Source organism: Meriones unguiculatus, chromosome 7 (genome assembly GCF_030254825.1).
Source record: "Meriones unguiculatus strain TT.TT164.6M chromosome 7, Bangor_MerUng_6.1, whole genome shotgun sequence".
In the NCBI taxonomy this organism is placed as follows: Eukaryota; Metazoa; Chordata; class Mammalia; order Rodentia; family Muridae; genus Meriones; species Meriones unguiculatus.
Window position 1 is genome coordinate 81,959,633 of NC_083355.1, and position 22,812 is coordinate 81,982,444.

The window sequence follows — 22,812 nt, forward strand, 5'->3', positions numbered from 1 at the left end:
CGTGAAAGGTGCTAGCGAGGCCCATTGAGACCACTACTATTAACTGTAAAGTATGCATTGCAGTGGGGGCTACTGCTTCATGACTGATTGTGGGTGCGCTCTCCTCCCACAGGCGTGAAGACCATGGCCGTGGGGCGCGCACACTATCTACAAGTTGTAAAAGCAGGAGGACGCTTTGACTCTGTGCCGTTGCCCCAGCTGCTTAGTACCCTCTAGAAACAATTCCCAGGGATCATCCTTAAAAAAAGCCAGCCACTGCATCTGCACTGATAGTCTGCAGGGCAGAGCCTTTCAGAGGTCCTCTGTGTCGGGCTCCTGACTTGTTCCCTCTTTTCTCCTTCTTCTGATGTCCATCCTCTTTGCCTTTCTGGATAGGGATTGAGCATTTTAGCAAGAGTCCTCCCTCTTGATTAGCTTCTTTAGGTGTACAGATTTTAGTAGGTTTATCCTATATTATATGCCTATATGAGTTAGTATAAACCATGTGCATCTTTCTGCTTCTGGGACAGCTCACTCAGGATGATCTTTTCCAGATCCCACCATTTACCTGCAAATTTCATGATTTCCTTATTTTTTATTGCTGAGTAATATTCCATTGTGTAGATATACCACAATTTGTGCATCCATTCCTCCACTGAGGGGCATCTGGGCTGTTTCTAGCTTCTGGATATTATAAAAAAGACTGCTACAAACATGGAGCAACCTTTGGGCAGAGTGCAGGGAATCTTATGAAAAAAGTGGGATACAGTAAGATCTGGAGAGGACAGGAACTCCACAAGAAAAGCAACAGAACCAAAAAAATCTGAGCACAGGGGTCTTTCCTGAGACTGATACTACAACCAAGGACTGTGCATGAAGATAACCTAAGACCCCTGCACAGATGTAGCCTATGGGAGTTCAGTATCCAAGTGGGTTCCATTGTAATCGGAACAGGGGCTGTCTCTGACATGAACTGATTGGCCTGATCTTTAATTACCTCTCTCTGAAGGGGAAGCAGCATGACCAGGCCACAGAAGAAGACAATGCAGCCACTCCTGATGAGACCTAACTGACTAGGATCAGAAGGAAGGAAAAGAAGACCTCCTCTATCAGTGGACTTGGGGAGGGGCATACATGCAGAGGGTGGAGGAAGGGAGGGATTGGGACGGAACGAGGAAGGGAACTACAGGGGGGACACAAAGTGAGTAGAGTGTAATTAATAAAGAAAAACAAAAAGCCAGCCACTGAATGTGGTCTAAGTCAGGGTTCTCAACCTCAGCCACTTGGGCAAGTAAAGGCTGGGTATTCACTGGGGGTTAGGGTTGCCCTCATACTGCAGGGTACTCACTATGTCCGCTCAGCATGTACGCTTGGTATGCTCCCAACAGATGTCAGTAGCACCCAGCCCCCACTGTAAACAACAACAACAGAAATCCTCCAAGGCAAGGACAAATATCTTCCAGAGAGCAAAACCCAAAACAAATCTGTGAAAATATGTGGCAAAATCAAACTCTTCGAAGCAGCTGGAAGGAGAAGTAGAGTTCGAAAGAGTTCGATGTTTTTTCCACTGCTGGGTGGTTCAGATAACTACGTACCTATGGATACACAGGGCATTCAAAAAACATTCTAGAGAAAACATTTGTAAGAAGGAAAAGGCTACATTATTCTGCCAACAAACTTCAGCATCCAGTACAGTGAGCAGGGGAATGGAAAAGAAACAAAGTTTTACTACATGTGTGACACCTGAGCTCAACAGACCACCTTTATTATAAAATTAAAGTAACATACTCCAAAACCAGAATCTAAAATTTATAGCCAGGATTTGTTACTTTACTGGATGTCAGATCTTAGTGTGTGTGCATATATGTAAATTTATATGTATATGCATATATGTTTGTATATTCTATGTGTATGTGTGTATATGTATATAGTATATTCATATAGATAATGTATATATACCAAAGTCATTGTACAGTCCACAGAAAAATGAAAGGCAATGTATTCTGAAAGTTTATGACTGTCATTACTTCATATACATTGCAATCACTTGAGCAAAACAAATTAACATCACGCTCTAATGGCTTGCTAGTCATGCCACTGATGAAGGTTTGACAAAACAGACAAACTTCATGTAAAATAAAGTGCTGGACAGACTAATTCATCAGCAATCCCTTGATGTATACACTCACATCCTGGAGCATGGAAGACCTCACAAAGCATGGGGGCCTGCATTAGGGCTGCACTCAGGAAAGCATCAATGCATGTGGGAGGCAGACTTTGTAGGAACAAGATGATGCATTGAAACTTGGGTTTCAAGAAAGAATATGATTGGCTTGAATAAGCTTGAGGACAGCAAAGGTGTAGTTCTTGGGCCATTGAGCTGACAACTAGAATTGTGCTGCTGGCCCACCTGGTTAAATGTAAATGAATATATTTAATAAATATATATTTTATATATATATGAAGTGCTATCCTTTGAGGGGTAAGGTAGAGTAGAACTCATCAGGTAGGAACAAGAGAGCCTACGCTTATTTTGGAATTCCTGTGTAGTGCAAAGTTATCAAGGGAGGGCATAGAATGAAGAGCATTATGATCCACATTCTCAGACAGTTCAGATTTATTATATTTCACTCAATTTGAATACAAGGAGAATATCAAGCAACCAACTGCTGCCCCAAGGACTTAGTTGTGCTAATGTTTTGTAAATTAAAGTCTTCCTTCAAAACTTTTACTTTCAGCAACTGGAATTCAACTTTTTTTTTGACTATTTATTTCTATTTTTTTAATTTTTATTTAACTTTTATTAATTACACTTTATTCATTTTATATCCCCCCATAAGCCCCTCCCTCCTCCCCTCCAGATCCCACCCTCCCTTCCCTTTCTGCATGCATGCCCCTCCCCAAGTCCACTGATAGGGGAGGTCCTCCTCTCCTTCTTTCTGATCTTAGTCTATCAGTTCTCATCAGAAGTGGCTGCATTGTCATCTTCTGTGGCCTGGTAAGGCTGCTCCCCCCTCAGGGGGAGGTAATTAAAGACCAGGCCAATCAGATTATGTCAGAGGCAGTCCCTGTTCCCATTACTATGTAACCCACTTGGACACTGAACTGCCATGGGCTACATCTGTGCAGGGGTTCTAGGTTATCTCCATGAATAGTCCTTGGTTGGAGTATGAGTCTCTGGGAAGTTCCCTGTGTTCAAATTTTCTTGTTCTGTTGCTCTCCTTGTGGAGTTCCTGTCCTCTCCAGCTCTTGTTATTTCCCCCTTCTTACATAAAATTCCATTCATTCTGCCCGACAGTTGGCCATCAGGCTCAGCATCTGCTTTGATAGTCTGCAGGACAGAGCTTTTCAGAGGCCCTCTGTAGCAGGTTCCTAGGTTGTTTCCTGTTTCCTTCTTCTTGCTTTCAGAGGCCCTCTGTAGCAGGTTCCTAGGTTGTTTCCTGTTTTCTTCTTCTTCTGATGTCCATCCTCTTTGCCTTTCAGGATGGGGATTGAGCATTTTAGTTAGGGTCCTCTCTTTTATTTAGCTTGTTTAGATGTACAGATTTTAGCGGGTTTATCCTATGTTGTATGTTTATATGAGTGAGTATATACCATGTGTCTTTTGCTTCTGGGACAACTCACTCAGGATGATCCTTTCCAGGTCCCACCATTTACCTGCAAATTTCATGATTTCCTTATTTTTCATTGCTGAGTAATACTCCATTGTATAGACGTAAAGCAACAAACAAAGTAATCCACTTAAAAAATGGGGAACAGATCTAAACAGAGAACTCGCTGTAGAGGAATATAGATTGGCAGAGAAGCATTTAAAGAAATGCTCAACCTCATTAGCCATTAAGGAAATGCAAATCAAAACAACCCTGAGATTTCACCTTACACCCATCAGAATGGCCAAGATCAAAAACTCAAGTGACAACACATGCTGGAGAGGTTGTGGAGAAAGGGGAACCCTTCTCCACTGCTGGTGGGAATGTAAACTTGTACAACCACTCTGGAAATCAATCTGGCGCTTTCTCAGACAACTAGGAAGAGTGCTTCCTCAAGATCCAGCCATACCACTCCCAGGCATATATCGAAAAGAGGCTCAAGTACACAAAAAAGACATTTGCTCAACTATGTTTGTAGCAGCTTTATTTGTAATAGCCAGAAGCTGGAAACAGTTGAGATGCCCCTCAACTGAAGAATGGAATTAAACTTTCAAACACTGCAGGAAGTAGGAGACACAGTCCTCTCTTTTAAGCTCAGTATTACATCATCTGAGAGCTCGGCCCTGAACTCGGTGCTTCTTTGCAATTTCTCTGCACAGGTCACCATGAAGGAGGAAATAAATGAAGCAGTACTGGGAATTGAAATTTCTCCCTCTCTGTACATAGGCAGGCCATGTGCTGGGTCTACCTTAACACTTTTTCTGCCTCAGGAACATAGGCAGAAAGTTGCCAAACCCTGAAATTCTACAATTAGATAGTTTTCTGGAGATGCTTTCAACTACCAGAGATCTCCCCCAAATAATTTACCACTTATTTTATTTCTATAACCACTAATACAATAGCTAAGTTTTGTCTAGATCTGAGAATCATTTGGAAAATTAAAACAGCAAATATGTAAAGAGCAAAAGCTTGCTCCAGAGTCAGATCTAAGTTTGAAAACTTTTCTGACAGTTTCAACCTAGGTAAGAGTGGGAAAAGGCTGTTTATCGCCCATAACCTGAAGCCTTGTTTCCCCCGTGGGATTGATGGGAGAATTATATATAAAAGCAGCTAAAACTCATGATTTCTCTACTTGTCAATCCATTCACTCATTCATCCATCCATTCATTTATACATCTACCCTGTCAGCTGGCCTCTCATCCATCTGTCCATCTATCTATTCATCCACCTACTCATCTATCCATCCATTCATCCATCCATCCATCCAACCATCCATCCATCCATCAATCCATCCATCCATCCAACCATCCATCCATTCATACCACAACAAGTGAGAATCTCAGTTCTATACCAATGTTAATCAAACAGAACAACTAACCTAACAATGAAAGCACAGAAGACAGAATCCTATAGAAGTGACAGACATCTGCCAGAAATGGAAGAGAGGTAGGTAGCACTTGTGAAGATGAAACGTCAAACTGTCAGCCTCAGCTTTGGGTTCTATATCATGTTTATATAATTTGATTAAATATCTCTGACCTTTCTTTTTGGTCACACACACACACACACACACACACACACACACACACACATTCTTTAGCTTGAACCTTGAGATTTTATTTTGTGGCTATGAATTTTAAATCAGGACGTACTCTATAAGCATCCAAACCCTAGTCTAGGTGTCAGGAATCTCATACGATATTGCAATCCTGAGAATGAAAATGTCATATAGTACCACTCTCTGGACAATTTTAATTTAACTTTTAGATCAAGAAAACCAGGCAGTTTTTTAATGTAGCTGATATGTTAATAAATTGTAATGCATTTCAATTAAGACAGGAGTGTGTGTATGTGTATGTGTGTGTGTGTTGATTGTGTCTGAGCAAACTTGGAGTTTGTCCAGTTTTCTCTATGCATACAGGAGAACTTGGAGCTTTACTCAGAGCTAGGTGTCAGCAAGGGTTATTAATATTTATGGCTCCTTCTCAGTAAGTCTGAAATCTACTCTTGCCTGGTAGAAAAATCAATGGAAGCTCCGCATAGTCCACTCTATCCTTTAAGGCACTTTCACTCTGTTATCTCATTTGATCTGTCCCCAGACTACTTTAGGCTACTCAAAAAGTGAAACGCTCTCCAGCAAGCAAAAGAAAGAGAACTCTGCCCAGGCCACCAGTGCCAAGTGTCTTGTTTTCAACTGATGTCCAAAAAGGCCAATATCCCCAACCCCCACCTCCCCTGATTCCACTTTGTTGGGGATTTCCTGGCGATTGTAATTGTTGGACACTTTCTCTTTTTTTTTCATTATTTTTTTAATTTAATTTAATTTTTTATTATTAGTTACATTTCATTAACTCAGTATCCCAGCTGTATCCCGCTCCTTCATTCCCTCCCAGCCCCACCCTCCCTCCCTCATCTTTTCCCTGCCCCTTTCCAAGTCCACTGCTTGGGGAGGACCTCCTCCCCTTTAATCTGACCCTGTTTTATCAGGTATCTTCAGGACTGGCTGCAAAGTCCTCCTCTGGGACACTTTCTCTTACTACCTTTATTTTCCTCAGCCAGGCAGGGAACCCAGTAGCTACCTGCAGACTGTCTCTTCTTCTTGCCCTGCTGGTAGCACAATAAGAAACTACAGGGGAGAGGAGGGCACTAGTAAACGTATGCAGCAGGGAGCAAACTCCTGTCCTGAGTCACTCCCCTCCTTCCTTTGTCTAGTTGTAAAATTTGGGGCAAGAGTTTAAAGACAGAGAACGTGGAAACTTAAAGAAGGTTGACTTCCCTTTCTCAGCAGCAATCACATGTCAATAGCTCCTCGGCTGCGGGCTCTTCCATGCTGGGATTTTGTCTGGCTTGAGCTTGGGTAGGTCATGCTATCTCAGCTGCTGTGAGTTTATTGTGTGTACCTGCCCCATTGTGCCTAGAAGACATGATTTTCTTGAAGTCTTCTATCCCCTTTTATCTCTTACAGTATGTCTTCCTCCTCTTTCACATAGATCTCCCTGAACCTTCAGGGTAGAAATGCAACACAGACATCCCAGTTAGAACTAAGCACTCCATCGTCTCTTATTCTCTGCACACGGACCAGGTGGGGACCTCTGTGTCAATGTCCATCTACTGCAAAGAAGCTCTTTGTCTAATAAGGGTTGAACACTCTACGGGTAGAGTTACGGGTGGAGTTATCAGGCATTAGGAATCGTTTTAATGCTATTCTTGGTGGAGGGGGTGGATGTTGTAAGGAAAAAGGGACGAAAGCAGAGGGAGCACTGTACGCTAGTTTATATAGTGTGTCCCACACGCTCTACCCTGAGAATGCGGCATGTGTGATCATTACAGCCTTGACTCTGATTACTGGGATTTGATATAGCGTGCCCACCCGTACCCTGCTGCTTCTCCAGCAGAGGATGTGGGTCAGCTGCTCTCCTTTCAGCATGCCGCTTTAGAAACTAAGCAGGTAATTCCACAAATGCTGTATCAGAAACCCTTTGCTTTCTTAATTAGGAAACGGAAAGTAGTTCTCAGAGATACTTCACGTATTATTGAGGTTTTGTAGGATACTCGCCCTCTGGTTTTTTTGTTCTTGCTTTCAGTAAGGATTAAAGTCAAAATCTTTGTACAAAAGTGAGAAAGCATCATTTTGTTCCATGTATGTCTTGAAATAATTCCACAATGTCATATTATTAGAAGAATTTCTAATACAGTGATAGAATTAAGAAATATTCAGGGGGCTGGGAAGATGGCTCAGTGGTTAAGAGCACTGCTCCTCTTCCAGAGGTCTTGAGTTCAATTCCCAGCAACCACATTGTGGCTCACACCCATAATGGGATCTGATGCTCTCTTCTGGCCTGTAGGCACAAACGCAGATAGAGCACTCATGTACATTAAATCAATTCAATTAATCAATCAATCAGTCTTTAAAGATTATTTTAAAATATTAAAATAAATAAGCTTTATTTTAAAATTAAAAAATAATATCTTGAATTCTACTTAGGCCAGATCATTAGTTGTCATTTACAGTACAGTGAGATCTGATAATTCAAAGAAACATTCACCTACAGCTTAACATTATAACTTTAGATGTACTGTGAATCTCTTTACTTATCCCACGCCAAATATAAATATTGCACAAGTATGAGATGACACTGGTCAGGTTAAAATCAACATGATTCTTGTGTTCGATATTTTTCTTTTTGTCAGATTGACACAAACTAGGATAATCTAAAAAGAGAAAACGCTTACATCAGATTGACCTGTAGGCAAATCCATGGGCTATTTTTAGATTAATGATCGATGTGGGAGGGTCAGGCTCGCTGTGGGTGGTACCATCAATGAGAAGTTCCTGGAAGGTGTAAGAAAGCAGGTCAAGCCAGCCATATGGAGCAAGCCAGGAAACAGCACTTCTCCACAGCTTCTCCTTCAGTTTCTGCCTCCAGGTTCCTATTTTGGGCTGTTGCCTTGGCTTCCTCTGGTGATAGATGGCTACCTGGATGTATAAAATGAAGTAAACTCTTCCCCATGTTGTTGCTTGATCACAGTGTTTATCACACCAGTAGAAAGCATCGAGGCACGTCCCCAAACTTATCCCCTTGTGTTTTTGTAATAGGAATCTCTTTATATATGTAACCAATTTCAAAATTCCAAAAAGACTCGCTAACTCAAATAAGTTCCATAAAATGCACATTTTATTTTGTATCATGAAAAAATATCCACATTTAAATAAAGTGTGAAAAAAAAAGCAAAGATAATCCTCCCTGATGAAATACAGTTTATTGTGCTAAAACCCAGGATTATTTTGGGTTAAAAACTTCCACCTGCCAATTCACTTTTGGAAACAACTATTTCTTTAGAACGAACTTTTAAATAAACTGAAAATTGTGACAGCCTTCCCAACTGCAATTGAATTTTGATCAAAAGCATTTCAGAATTGACCTTAATGTCTCCAACTTAAGATGTTTTCACATAACCTCTCAGCAGCTGAGCAATAGATAAGTTGATAGTACATACAAATCTCTATATTACACACTGCAATGCCTTGATTTAAGTAGAAAAAACATGATCAGCCTAGCATGAACCAAATTTTGAAGTATAGACAAGTACTGCTAGCATATTGGCATTAAAAATATCTTCCATGTAGTGCTGACCTATTTCCTTAGTTGATACATAAACCAAATATTTCCAGTGAATTAACTCTTAGGAAGCATTTTTAATATCCACAGACATGGTTACAGTGGCAGAAACATTTGAGAACTTAAAGAACAATCCCTGTAGCAACATCATCAGGAGTTTACATTTTAGGGTACAAAGTGATATCACAGGTATACAAAGTCAGTAGACCATACAGTGAAAAGAAATATATAATTCTCATTATATCACAGATATGCATAATTCAATAGTGTTGTCTGAGTACCAAGCATTTCCTGAAGCCACTGCTGTCTCAACAAACAACAGGAAACAGCTGCTAGCTGTTTTTACCACAACATGTGGGTTTGAGATAGACTGGGTCTAACTTAGTGTCCAACTTACGCTAACCCTTTCACTAGGGAAAAATAGGAATTATGATAATGATGGGTGAAGTTGGTTTCTTAAGTGAAGTATATGTTTTCCCTTCCTCTCTCTGTGACCGAGGGTGCCAATGAATCCACCGTAAACAGTCGGCCAATGTAACATCATAATGACGGTGCTGAGACTCAGAATGAAACATTCCCCCAGGGCTCATAAAAAGCGGTCCTTTTTATGAGCCCTGGGGGAATGAGCGGCCACTAACTTCTCTAAAATGAAATGCATTAAATAATCGATTTCCACGTAAAGCACATTCACATTTTATTTAACGGTACACACGTTCGACATATAACAGACCGGTATAATAGAGTCGATTCCGTCACACTTCGACACAGAGCTAGAAAAGATTCATTATGCCAAAGTGCATAGTTTGCCGACTAGCTCATCTTCCTTCTCAAGCCACTGTGCTCTTATCAGGAATATTTTCTTTTTTTTTTTTTTAATATTTTCTTTCTTTAAATTTTATTTATTTATTATTTCTACAGCATTCTGCCTGCATGTGTGCTTGAGAACCAGAAGAGGGCACCAGCTCTCATCGTAGATAGCTGTGAGCCACCATGTGGTTGTTGGGAATTGAACTCAGAACCTTTGGAAAAACAGCCAGTGTTCTTAACCTCTGAGCCACCTCTCCAGCAGGAATATTTTCATAACGTTTGGTTGGAAAGTCTGCAACCAACTCAGACCCTTATGCAGCTTCTGACACTGTTCAATTTCCTTTACTAGGTGAAGCATCCTACCATGGGAAGAGGGGGATCAATTTTACATTACACCGTCAAAGACAATTTAGCTGAGAATAACGATACAATATTTGACTGGTATTTGCCTCAGCTATTAAGTGTACTTATTCAGTCGGGTTTACTCCGGCATTGAGGGTTTTTTTGTTTTGTTTTGTATTGTTTTGTTTTGTTTTGTTTTGTTTTGGTTGGTTGGTTGGTTGGTTGGCTGGTTGGGATTATTATTTTTTGTTTGTTTGTTCGTCCTTGTCTGTGCTGGTCTTTCCTCGGCCAGTGATTCTGCATAAATGCCAGTCCTCTGGAAACCATCTAATCAAGATGCATGCCAACTACCCAAGCAGAGACCTAGATTTCAGGTTTGGAGTCAAAATCAAAAACTTGGAAGTAGGTAAAAAAGCATACTCTCGTATTAGAAGTACCAAATAATTGCCAACTTTTCAAACTAGTTCATCATGTTTTGTTAAAATCAAAACTATGGTTGTAACTAAGTAATTTTAAAATTACTCAAACACAAACTGTTAAGATATCACACAAGGAGACATCATGGAGGAAGCAACTCCCTAATCCCCCGTAGCTTTCTGGGTGTGTTCTGTGAACAAATGCCACAATTAGCACAGGTTACAGAGAACATTTAGAGACTCATTCAAGTGAGAATGCCCAGGAAGAAAGTGGCCTAACCAGAAAGCGCCCCAGAGGTCCTCCCAGTGAGACACAGAGCTGTGTGCTGTTCACAGTTCCCTCTGCCTCCTGTCACTCACAAGGTCGTCTGGATTGAGACTCCAGACTGCAAGGTAGTGACATCATAACTCTGTTTTGTTTTCTCGAGACACTTTCTTCAAACATCTCAAAAGATAGGAAAACAACAACAGCAAAATCACATTTTAGATGTTAACCTTTTTCATAAGAGAAAATTATTTACTTTCTTAAAAGCAAGTATATGTACAGCAAATGTATTAAATTTGAGGCATGAGAACACACAAGAGTCCATTCTAAATAGAAATAGCTCTTTTGGAAGATGTCTTTAATAGTGGTTTGGCAAGAAACGACCATCAGTGTAATCAATAAAAAGACCTGAAAACACTATTTAAAATCCAATGAGTACACCTCCCCCCGCCCTGACAAATTTTCTAAATAAAGCCCTCTGATGTCTTACAAATTCCAATATTAAAAATGAAAGTGAACTACAGAAAAACATAAATCTTAAACACTTATTGCTTTTTTTAATTTAATTTACCTCTTAGGTGAAAATTCAACTGGAAGAATATTAAATATAAAATGCCTGTAATGTGTTTCATTTGCCTTTTACTTATGACTATACTTCCCAGTTTCCCCATTGCTGCCTCTCAAGTGTTGGGAGAAGGGAAGGCAAATTCAGTTGTTGGCTCATGCTACACTTTACTCCCAATGGCTACTGTATAAACCTCTTCATTTACTCTGGCCACCATGAAAGACAAGCATTTCCATCTCAGGGTGTACTTTTAAAAGTTATTTTGATTTGGGGAGTCTTTGCACGTATATGTCCTAAAAAAAATTGGAATTCATGCTTCAAGAGCCCCATCCTTATGACCCTTTTTCTCTAAGGTCCATTCAACTGCTTGTGTTAACATCTCAGCTTTCCTGATTTAGTGGTTATTAATTAGCTATGGCAATCCTATTCAAGTTCCTTAATTTACTCCCTCAGAGGAGTGCTGCAGAATTAAATACAATTATTTAAATACATTGCTTAGTACAGTGAGCACTCAAAAAAAAAATGGGCCTAATTAACATTTGCTTACTTTTATATCTAAGAGGGATGGGCGAGCCAAACAGATTTGACTACTTTCAGCTAGCCTGCACCATCTCTGGTTCATTTTCTAAATCCTCAGTGGTCCTGACCTGCACAAAGCATTCAAATGCCCTAGCCTTGTATTAAGCAAGAAACAGAAAAATTTAAGTTAGAATACAGACTAGTACTCTCAGGACATTTGTCAAGTGTGGTAGGTATTTAAAAACAAAAAACAAAAAAAAAAAAAAGAAAGAAAAACAACCTGAGTCTCTTCCCTATATAACATGACTCAGCATTTTAATGAGAATCTAGAACAAACCACACCTTCTATTGCCATGTAAACAAGTATGGAATAATTAATTCTCTCTTTACCCCCAAAATTTTGCAAACACTCCAAACTTCACTATTGAGTTTAATCAATTTTAAAACCTTTAATGATAATTAAAGAATTTTAGGTGACTTACTCTCAGTATAAGGAGAGGCCCTATGTTTGTATGTGTGTGTGTATGTGTGTGTGTTTGCTTTCCTGAGTGTGTTTGAGGTATAAAAGACAATACTGTGGGTGATAGTGTAGCAGAAATCCATCTTTTTTCAGGATTTTTGGACATCACCATTCTCAGATGGCTGAGGAAGCATCTATTGGGCATAAAATACTTTGAAAATTAAAGCTATTAATCATAATTTACATAGGCACTGCTTAACACATTGATGTATTGAAGACAATTAAGTATCAGTATTCAATTAATTAATTTGTTATTTAAAATATTTAAAATTTAGAGAAAGCATTTTGTCTTAATATTGAAAGTCATTTGACTTAGCATCTCTAAGTATTTCATTCTAGAAATATACTTAAAGAGAAAAACTGAGTTAAGTCCAGGGGATTAAAAAAAATCTATAAATGTGGGAAAAGTTAATTTGATATTTTAGGGAAAAAGGGGGGATGGTGGCTAGTAAAAAGAACTCAACCACTGGTTATCATTAAAATTAAGGATGATAAATATCTCAAAACACATAAAACTTGGGAAGAATATTTTACTGAAGATCTAAACTTTACAATAGAGAGACACGAAAATCGAGAACACCCAGCTGTCGAAGAAGGGTGACTGGAACTTCATTGTTAAAACTGCATTTTCCACAGTTTACTTAAGGGGACTCGAACCAGCTCATGGATGAATTCCTTTGCTTAGAAGAGTAAAGAAGAATCTGTGCAGGACTGCGGCATCTGACTTTATTTCTTGTTCAGTTCTTACAGCTGGGGAAAGTGCAATAATAGATGTTATCCAAGTGTCCAAAACCTGTTTAATATTTAGAACGCATATACAGTTGTTCTCTTCCTTTTCAGGGGAGTGTGCCAGTCAGGAAAAGATATTATAACTACAGAAAAGGTGCAGTAATGTTTTCCTCTGCTCTGTTATTGTTCCGTGTCAATTTCTTGGAGTTTTTTTTTTTTTTTTTTGCTTTGTTTTGTATTGTTTTTTCAACTAGTATCAAATCTAGACTTATGTAACCTTCTCACTGAGAAGGCAGCGTGTACATTTACAGAAAAGGGAAAAAAGTGTGTAAAACTAATCACAGCACAAGAGCAAAGCAAAGAACTGTCATTCTAAATGTGGACACACTCACTGGTGTAGACTAGAGCTTGCCCAACAAGCCTGATAAAATTCTACAGGCATCCAGGTGTCAGCCGCCAACATGCATCTCTTTGTCCATTTCTCCCAAACGTGGATATGCAAATCCTGATCTGGATTGTCACACATGCGCGTAGCCTGGCATTAGTAACTTATTTAGTACTTAAGTTTCCATTAGTTTCTTGATTGTGTGACCCTGATGAACTTTAGCTCTTGCTTTCTTCTCTCTGGTCCAGAATAAGAATATTTTCCGTAGGGTTAGAGCACTTTTTATCAGCTCTAAAAAGTAGTGTCTGCCACATCACTTTCATAATGGTTCTTTGTTTCATTTTGTTTTGTTTTGTTTTTTATAGAAGCTGATAAAGCATTAAGGCTATAAAGCAGAAGTTTGCACTCAGAGCAAATTGGCTGAAAATATTTATTTGCATATAAAGCAAATGTTAGTTGTAATGCCACAGGCCTAACATGGTGGATAAAAATATTACTAATAGCTTAGCAAATAAATAGAATATTACAGTGGGTATTAAAAAGTAGGGACCAATGATGGACCATCCCTTAACCCCCTTTGACTCTAAGTCTTAATCTTTTAAAAAACACTTAAAGCTAATCTTTTTTTTCTTTCAATGCTTCCAACTATGTACATTTTCAAAATAGTCTTAATTGGAAATCATTTTTAAGTTGCAGTTTGGTAAGAATCCTAGCAAAATCCAGTGAGAGACCTAAACATAAATGTTTTTTCTGGTGCAAAAATAATGTCCCCTTTGTGTTTAGTGCTCTGGTTATTTTCTTACCTCGGACCATCACAGCAAACATAACAAAAGACTCTGTGTGGAGCCCAAGGACAAAGGCTTCTCCGCCAAATAATAAAACATTAACAAATTGAACCTTATCTTCAAAAATCAAATGTTACTATGTTGTATGTTGCCTCCTTGAATTACCAATAGTAACTATGCCATCAATTTTTCTATCAAAACACTGTTGCCAAGGACACATGAGCAGGTGTCAGTGCTCTTGAAACAGCTAATGTGATTTTCCTATGAATAAGCCACTTTCCCCTGACCTAACAGCAGCTTGATGTAAGAGGGGAGTAGTTTAGGTCTTTGCTTTAGGATTTGTTGTTTGGAAAACTGAGATAGAAACACATTAATGATAGATGACTGCGCAGTTTCTGCTAGACTGATAACACCTGGAGTCAGAATCCAGGAAGGCACCCAATGCTCATCCTAGGACATGTAAAATCTAAACATAATTTCTTCTCTTCCCATTCAACAGATTCCTGGGAGCAATACTCACATCTAATAAAGATATCAAAGCTCAACATTCACCCAAGAAAATATTCATTTTGGAGGTATCTGTGTGTGGTGGCTCCAGATAAATTTTCTCATTGTCTACATGAAACTTTAGGGAAAAATAAAAACTCAGAGAAAATAGCTTAAAAAAGAGAAATTGTACAAGGTAAAAAGATTCACCAATAACAATTACCAGGAAAAAAAAAAAGAAGCCATGAATTTGCAGAACAAGGAAGGACATCTGGAAGGGTTTGAAGGAAGGGAAGGGAAGTGAAAAATATTGTTAATTAAGTTATAATCTCAAAAAAAAATAAAGTACAATTCACAAGGATCAGCTGCTGCTATACAATTCCAGTCACTTCTTTGAAGACTACTTAAAAAACAGTTTTTTTCCCCCAAAAGAATTCCAAAGTTTTCTGGGTCTCACAGAGAAATAGCAACTCCTTAAATTCTCTAAGACTTGTATTTGCATTCCGGTTGGCTTAATTCTCAAAATGACACTTTGGTTTGCTGTTATAATTAAAATTCCCATTAAAATACTGGGTATTACTGAGTTGATATTTGTTCTAGGATCCATTTAAAATCTTGCATTCTCACATCCTCTGTCCTTCTGCCTATGTAAAGTTATAGGGAATTTAGAGCTTTTGTAGCCTTGTATGCCCGGTGAGGTGTAACCAGGATTGTAAAGAAAAGTTTCCTTTAAAGAATGAAGTTCGGATGTGAATTCCAAGAATAACCCTGAACTATTTTAAGGTCATTTGTGTAAAAGAGATACACCAGTGAGCTTTGCCCATTGTTTTCTACCTGATGGGTTTCTATTTGCCTTTTACTGTAAGTCCTTCTGTGTTCTAGAGCACATTGGGTGTGACACTATTTGAGACAGGTTAGCAATCCTTCCTGCTTTGATGCAAAGATCACAATTGTGTTTGCATTTGACTTTCACTATCCCATCACAACCACCTGTCAGGAATACAGTGTCTGACTGTATGTATTCATACCATCATAAGAGAATTAAAGGTGTAAAGGTTGCTTTGCAAAATGTTTGCATTTCAAATACGTATTCACTTAGTCCTATTAGTATGTTGTTCAGAAGTATAATACTAAAAAAAATATTCTGGATGCATCAATTGCACCTAGACAGTGTAGGAATAAAACATGCAGTCATCTGGTCTCCCATAGAGCCTGCACTGTGTGTTGGTTGAGGCCACACAGATGTGATTGCATCATTACCACATGTGTGCAAGCAAGTGTTCACCCTTCATTAAAATCTGACTAAATTCTACTGCGAAGGATTTTAAAATCTGGAAACCTAAGACTATATACAGTGTTTGCTGAATGTGTGCAGAGTGCCTGCAGCCCCACAGGTGTGCCATCGCTCAGAGGCAGGGGTCTGGAAAAGAATAGTGTGGGAACTGCCCCGAAAAACAAACCGCCGATGCTTTTCCTCCCCATTGAAGGCCTGGCACAGTCCCAGACCATTATGGTTGTCACCCCCCACCTATTGGAACGAGTGTTTAGATAGAAATCTCATTATGGCTAAAGTCGTAGGTCGTTAGCTAGAACTCTGAGCCAGTGTCACATTCTGGCAAAGGTTTGAAAGGACACGCACTACACTTGAAACCAGCTTCTGTTCCAGTGACCATCTGACAGCTTTAGACCAACTGTTAGTTTTAAATGTGGCTAAAGCCAGAACACTGGTTTCTGTATTCACATTTTTTTTTATCACTCATTCATCTTCAAAGGTATTTGTCATACTTGACAAATTGAGTAACCCAGTACATCACAGAAACCAAGGACGAGGCATCTTTTACAGCACGATAGCTAAAACAAACACACCCCCAAACCTCAAGTCTAAGGCTGATGCTATAACTATTTCATTTCCTTTTGCCTGTGGTAGTTAGGCATCTCCTCAGAGCATGGAGATATATGACCCTGGAAATGTCCATTCTGAGAAATGGAGAGGGAGGCAACTGTAACCCATGGTGCGTGACACGTATTCCAAGAGTCCTAGAACAAAGGGACACATCTTTGGGACCTGTGAAGAACTTAAAGAGTATCACTGTTTCGTACTTCTCCAGTATGACTGTGGTAACTCTTCTTCCTATAATTTTCAAGAGACTAGAAGATACAAAAGCGCTTAAAACTGCATATAAAAGAGCAAAATATTTTCTTGAATTTTGTCACCATTTTTGCATATTCACCTGTGGAGATATATATATATATATATGTATATCTATATATATATGTATATATATATATATATACATTCTACATATTAGTAGTCTAGCCATATATGAGTGATTGACATATATTTTCAGGTTAATGCAAACACTAGCTTCCTTACTCTCGTTATTAAATCTTATGCCTGTGCCAACTGAAAACCACATCCCCAGGAAGAACTCCAGAAAATATGCTAGAGCCATAAGAAACAGCTTCCATGGGTTCTCAAATAAGGTATGCGTTTCATTCGGAGTGTTTATCATCTGAGGACCTAAATACAGACTGTGCAATGTTGTGACATCTCTTTCGACTGATAATAGGCACTTTCTCAGAAGAGGAATTGTTACCCAAAAGACTATGACATTCAGCCTCATAAGCCTTTTGTAAGTGGATCTGCCTGAGCCAAAGTGGTCTATTGTATCAACTCAACAGAAGGCCTGCAGTGCAACTGTGTGATGAAGAGCTTAGGGAAATTGTATCCAGAGTAAAGTTATAGAAAAGCAGTTCTCTTAATAAAGCAACTTTAACATTTCCTTCTAGGTTGGTTATTTTATAAGCCAACCACATTTCATATGTTACCTCTATAAGCAATAAAATCATGTGTCAGCATTTCTGTACCTATATTTCGTTCTTTCTAAGTCACAGATGGGCAATTAAAATGTGCCTAATTGCTTATGTTCTTTTAAAAATTGCATCATTAACCAGTTACACTTTTGATACATTTCTTTGCTAAGAGCCTTTCAACATCCCGCTTTGAACCAGCTTTGGAAATACAAATGTAGAACAATCATCGCCTTTGGACAATCGGCATATCTAAGATGTTGCTAAGAGGCCCTGGTACCCTGGGGTGCAGTGTTTCTATAATAATATACACTATATTAACAATTGAGTATTTACGGTGTTGATAATGTCAGCTCCCAAGATGACAGTTGTTCTCCAAGACGGAGAGACCAGGGAATTCTTTACATAAGAGCTAATGATTACTATCTACTACAACGCTAAAAAGGAGAGGTACCATTGAGTGGAAATGCAATTCATGCACAAAACCCATAGCAATAAATTCTCAGTATCCGACACTGGCATCAGATGTAGGCAACGAAACAGTCATTTCACGGAGCAAACATTGCCTGTAGGGAAAAAGAACCTAACCGTAAGTTACAGAAAAATACCCTATGGCATGAGATCATAAAATGGTCTGGCAGCTTCAGAAGCTGAGCTCTCCCTTGACATTAATCTATAAATTTTAACTAAACAGAATAGTGAAGAAATGACAGTTCGATATACTCAGCCTGAGATCAAGTTTGTCATGGCCACATTGGCAGGTTGGACCCTGATTCTTCGAAGATTACATTGCCTTAGTTAACAAAATTCATACTTTTTTTTATTACAGAATAGAGATTATAAATACATGTAAAGTGTGCATGCAGTCAACTTCATAATGTACAAGCAATATCTAGGTTTTGAATAATCGTCTTTGGCAGGCCAGAATCCAGCTGGACATGCAGTATGTACATATCAAAATCCATATTGTGTTCATCATATTGAAAGCAAGTGAAAATATATATGTATATACTATATATACACACATATGTATATAGATGTATATACTATTTTAAATATATTAACAAATATATATGTATATATATATATATATTAAAAGTTGATTTCATCTTTGTCAGATTCTGGTGACTCAGGCCTTGAGACACTAAAAATATCCTGACATGGTATTTGGGGAGGTACTTGGAGTGGAATTTGGGGTTTTGGAGAAGATGCCTGGGGTACACTTTTCTCTGAGAGTAGTTTTAAAATTTCCGCCACCTGTTTTTCCAGGGCGGTCATCCTGCAGCTCAGCAGCTGGATGTCCTCTTTGAGTTCATGCTTCACTTCCTGCAGTGTGGTCTGTAAGGCCTGCTCGGGGATGGGGTAGAAAGGGTGCTTGGCATCAGCCTGGATGGGACTGTGTTCTAGAGGGCTTCGGGCCTCACCGGCTTTATCCAAACGAAGGTCACTTTTTGTAATCCCGCTGTCACAAGAATCTGTTTTCCTCAGGGGGTTTTTGGTCACACTGTTCTCTGAGTCGCTGCCCTTGGGGTCCTCCGACAACAGTCCCATCGACTCAGCTTTGGTGACATTATTCCAGTCTTCCTTCTTCTCCTCGTGAGCCGCCACGTTGTTCTTCAGTCTCAGCCACCCTTTTCCATTCCCGTTTTTCATTCTGATGGGGCTGTTGACTTTGAGACATTTTTGTTCAGCACCACCATTGGGCTTCAGTTCCATGGCATCTCGGTTGTTCTGCTTAAGAGACTCGTTGGTTTTCACGTAGGCCAGAGACGTCTGGATGGGGGTGATCTGTGACACGGTAACCACGCTGGTACCTGTGATAGAGGCTCCATTCTGCAAAGGGCGGCTCTCTACCTGGACCTGGCTCCTCTCAGGGTCACTTTGCGCTGAGCCCTGGTTCCTTAGTTCCTTCTGCTGTTTGAACTTCTGGAAGAGCTTCCTCACCGGGTGGTCCACAGGGATGCTGAGAGTCACCTCGTTTTTCTGCCGCAGCCTCTCTTCCTCCTCCTTCTTCACATCACTGATTTTACGGAAGATGATCTGGAGAACAGGAAAGACCATTAAGCCATGGTTACGGAAGCAGATGGCTCTATAATCATGCGACACTGGGCTGGGTGTGCTTTGCTTTACAACGAAAACATCTGCATTGGAAAACATCTTCATAGCCACACACTCTTTTCCCAAGGGAAAATTTATGCAGCTGCCACACAACAATCCAACGTACCCGAAATCTAACACAGGGGACACTGAGGATTCTCTTAGACACCAGGAGGGGAAAATAGTTAGCACAACACTGTACAGGCACTTCATGGACCCATTTAAAAGAATAGACACAAACATACATTAGTATCTGTTCATCGCTATATGTACAAATATTCCTGACAATTATATTCCTTACAATTCCTTGGTTGCTTATGTTTCCATGAACACAGAAGAAGAAGAGTTTGCGAGGAAAAATCTCTAAGAAACACATGCCAGGTCAACACTCATCCCTGAACTTGCTGTTAAGTAGACCACCTCGGAAACTATTGAACTTCCATCTCTAAAATGTTCAAACACATAAATTTTGCTCACGTGACATTTTTGATGTAGATGGAATTCCAAATTTTAAGGCTCTTGATATTCTAAATATAAAATTCAATATCTAGCATGTGTGATGCTAGCTAGACATCCCTCAGTGAATAAGTAGACTATTAAAATCTCCTGAAACTGTTGGGAAGGATTTGTGGAGACACTATCAAAGGTAACAAAAATTATTGGCTATATGAGATATTACAAACTATATTTTCAGTTAGAAGCTAACTAAGTGAGTTTATTTTTTCCTGGGTTCCTGAAAAGCAAAGTGACCACAGGGGAAATCTGTGAGGAAAATTAAGAAGAGTTTCATCAAATGAAGCACTTTCAGAGTCAAGCAGTTTTACAACCCAAACAAAATTACTTACCTTTTCCATCCTCCCCATGTTGTTGTTTAGAGTGAAAATTATACATTAAAGATGTGGTTCCAACCAATAGCAGACCCTCAAAATATATACATATTCTCTTTCCTTGAACTCAAAATACCTCCAACTTGTAACCATTTTTATCACCTTTCAAAGGTTCAGCAGCTCCCAGGAGTAACATACGGTCACTGATTTTTATATCAGAAGGAAATATTAATGATGACTACTGTTGGCAGGAGAGCCCAAGGTCAAATAAGCAAAAATTCTCCTTCTAGGCCAGACCATGTTCTCTAAATTGAAAATGATACGCTAAAGTCAGTCTATCAAGTGGTAACAATTTGTATCTTAAGATAAATAAATATTAGAAGCTCCATGATTATATGGAAAGGCTATCATATCCTCTCCTATCTGGTAGCACATGACATTGGCTCTTTTTAACAGATGTATCACTAATTTCCAAGTCTGGCATCAAAGTGCAGTGGTTTAATTAGAAACTTTCCCAAGGTTTGACATGCTTCTCATCCTTCCTGCGGAAACAGAGCATGTACTAAGCATTCAGGGCATGAAACACCTTCAGGGATCAGGCAGACACCAATGAGAAAAACTCAAATACCATTTCCATCCAACTCATGTTGGTCCCATGAGCAGACAGAAGAAGCCTGCCAGAAAAGACCTGCCATAACCCCATCTAACTCACTCTAAGCCACTGTTTTAAACAATAGTTAGCCTGGAGCAGACAGAGCCTTGGTATGATCCTTGACCTTAGGGGAAAAGGAGTTCATTTCAAACCTCAGTGGAGAACAACAGGTGATTGGAACACAGAAAAGTCAGAAATAACCCGGGGCAACCACCCAGTGTGTGGATCATGCTAAACAAGCGCACGTTATTTGCCTGAATGTTGAGGCATATCTGGACTCACGTGCAATTTCATTTTAACATAGAGTCTTGTATTTTTGTTGCTCCTCTTGGTGACCCTCTTCCTGTGCAATAGATCGGACTGTTGCCATCCCTCTGCCTCACAGCTGATAGACACCTCACTGAAAGGCTTGCGACCTCCGGTTATTGAGAATTAGAGGCCTCTGACCTCGGGAACAATTTTATAAGCTTTTTAATATAATTGCCTAGAATTGCACACAATTACTGTGTGTTTACCAAGTTCAGGGTATGAATGATTTAGGACTGCACTATGCCTATGGAAAATATCAATAAAAAAGAAAAAAGTCTTTTTTAGCTTTCTGGACCAACAGTTGCTCATGTTCACCTCTCTTCACCCCCCACCCCATGAACAGACAAGGGTATTTGTATTGCCAATATTAAATTGAGAACAAAGACTCCAAATACCAAAAGACATAGTGCAAAGGAAATCTTGGCAGAGGGCCAGATCTCCTGTGTGCACTGGGAGACAAATGACGCACAATTGGACTAGCCCATTTTGAAAGAGGAAGAACCAGAGTTTGGGATGTTGGGTGACATGATCCTGAAATGCACAACACAGTTGTTCCTTTTTCTCACCTACTGCAGGGCCTGAGGGAATAAGGTGGGAGATAGATCTAGCTTCCCATGTTTGGGGAAACTTGAACATCAATACTGGCTCTTACTACTCATTGGGACTTGCCCCTCTTGAGACATCAATGTATGTTGAGAAAGAAAAAGAAAAGTACAGCATGTCTCCTATGGAGGTTGAAGGCTCAAACCCTTAGCCCCTCATCCACTACTTCCGTTGTAAGCTAAATAAGCACTGGCCAGGAGCCACACAGGCTCAGGACCTGTGACTTCAGCCTCTCAGAAGCCAGACACTGAGAGAGCAGCGCACGGAACAAGGAGAGCTATTGCACTTTGTGGAATATCCGCTACCCGCGATTTTCAGACCCTTAAATAGCCACACATATTTAAAAAACAACAACCAGGAATGGCCCAAACCCTGATTAGTGACCACAAGCCTTCCAGACCTCAAACACAAAACAAAAGCCTAAGACACCGAAATAGGACAGGTCACCTTTCTCCCTTAGCACCTCACAGTCCTGAGCCGCGTGAAAGCAAGAAGAGGGTTAGAAGATTCCACACCCAAAGTATACAATTTAAACCAAACCCTAGATACTAACAATGGCACTTGCACTTGATCGACTTGCCGAATGTATCTATGTATTTTGAGCCAGGATATAATATTTTAGAGTATTGGATTTGATGGCATTTACTGAATTAAAAAAAAAATAGTAAGGGACAGAAATATCAATTTAATGTAAAGATTATAAACGAAGCTTACCTACAGCAACATAATCCATCACACACTTGCACCTCCCATTTAATGGTCATCCATACTGCGTGAGATAGGTCCTATTAGTTTCATGTAACCGAGGACCAAATGGAAAAACAGAGAACAGAAATGGTTTGTCTTAAGCCACACAGCTAGGAAGTGGCTAGGACACAAACCTAAGGACTTGGACTTTGTATGAGCCTAGCCATTCACTCTTTTGTCAGTCAGGATGACTTAGTG

At 39.6% G+C, this 22,812-nt stretch overlaps 1 protein-coding gene across 1 annotated transcript in view; it reads right to left on the minus strand.

Moving 5' to 3' along the window:
* Window positions 1-8,283: 8,283 nt before the first annotated feature.
* Kcnh5 (potassium voltage-gated channel subfamily H member 5) overlaps window positions 8,284-22,812 on the minus strand; it is a 302,177-nt gene continuing 287,648 nt past the window's right edge. Inside the window, exon 11 of the mRNA XM_060387658.1 lies at window positions 8,284-19,419. Coding sequence (XP_060243641.1) covers window positions 18,472-19,419 — 948 coding nt within the window. The 3' untranslated portion in view covers window positions 8,284-18,471. The remainder of the gene's footprint in view (window positions 19,420-22,812) is intronic.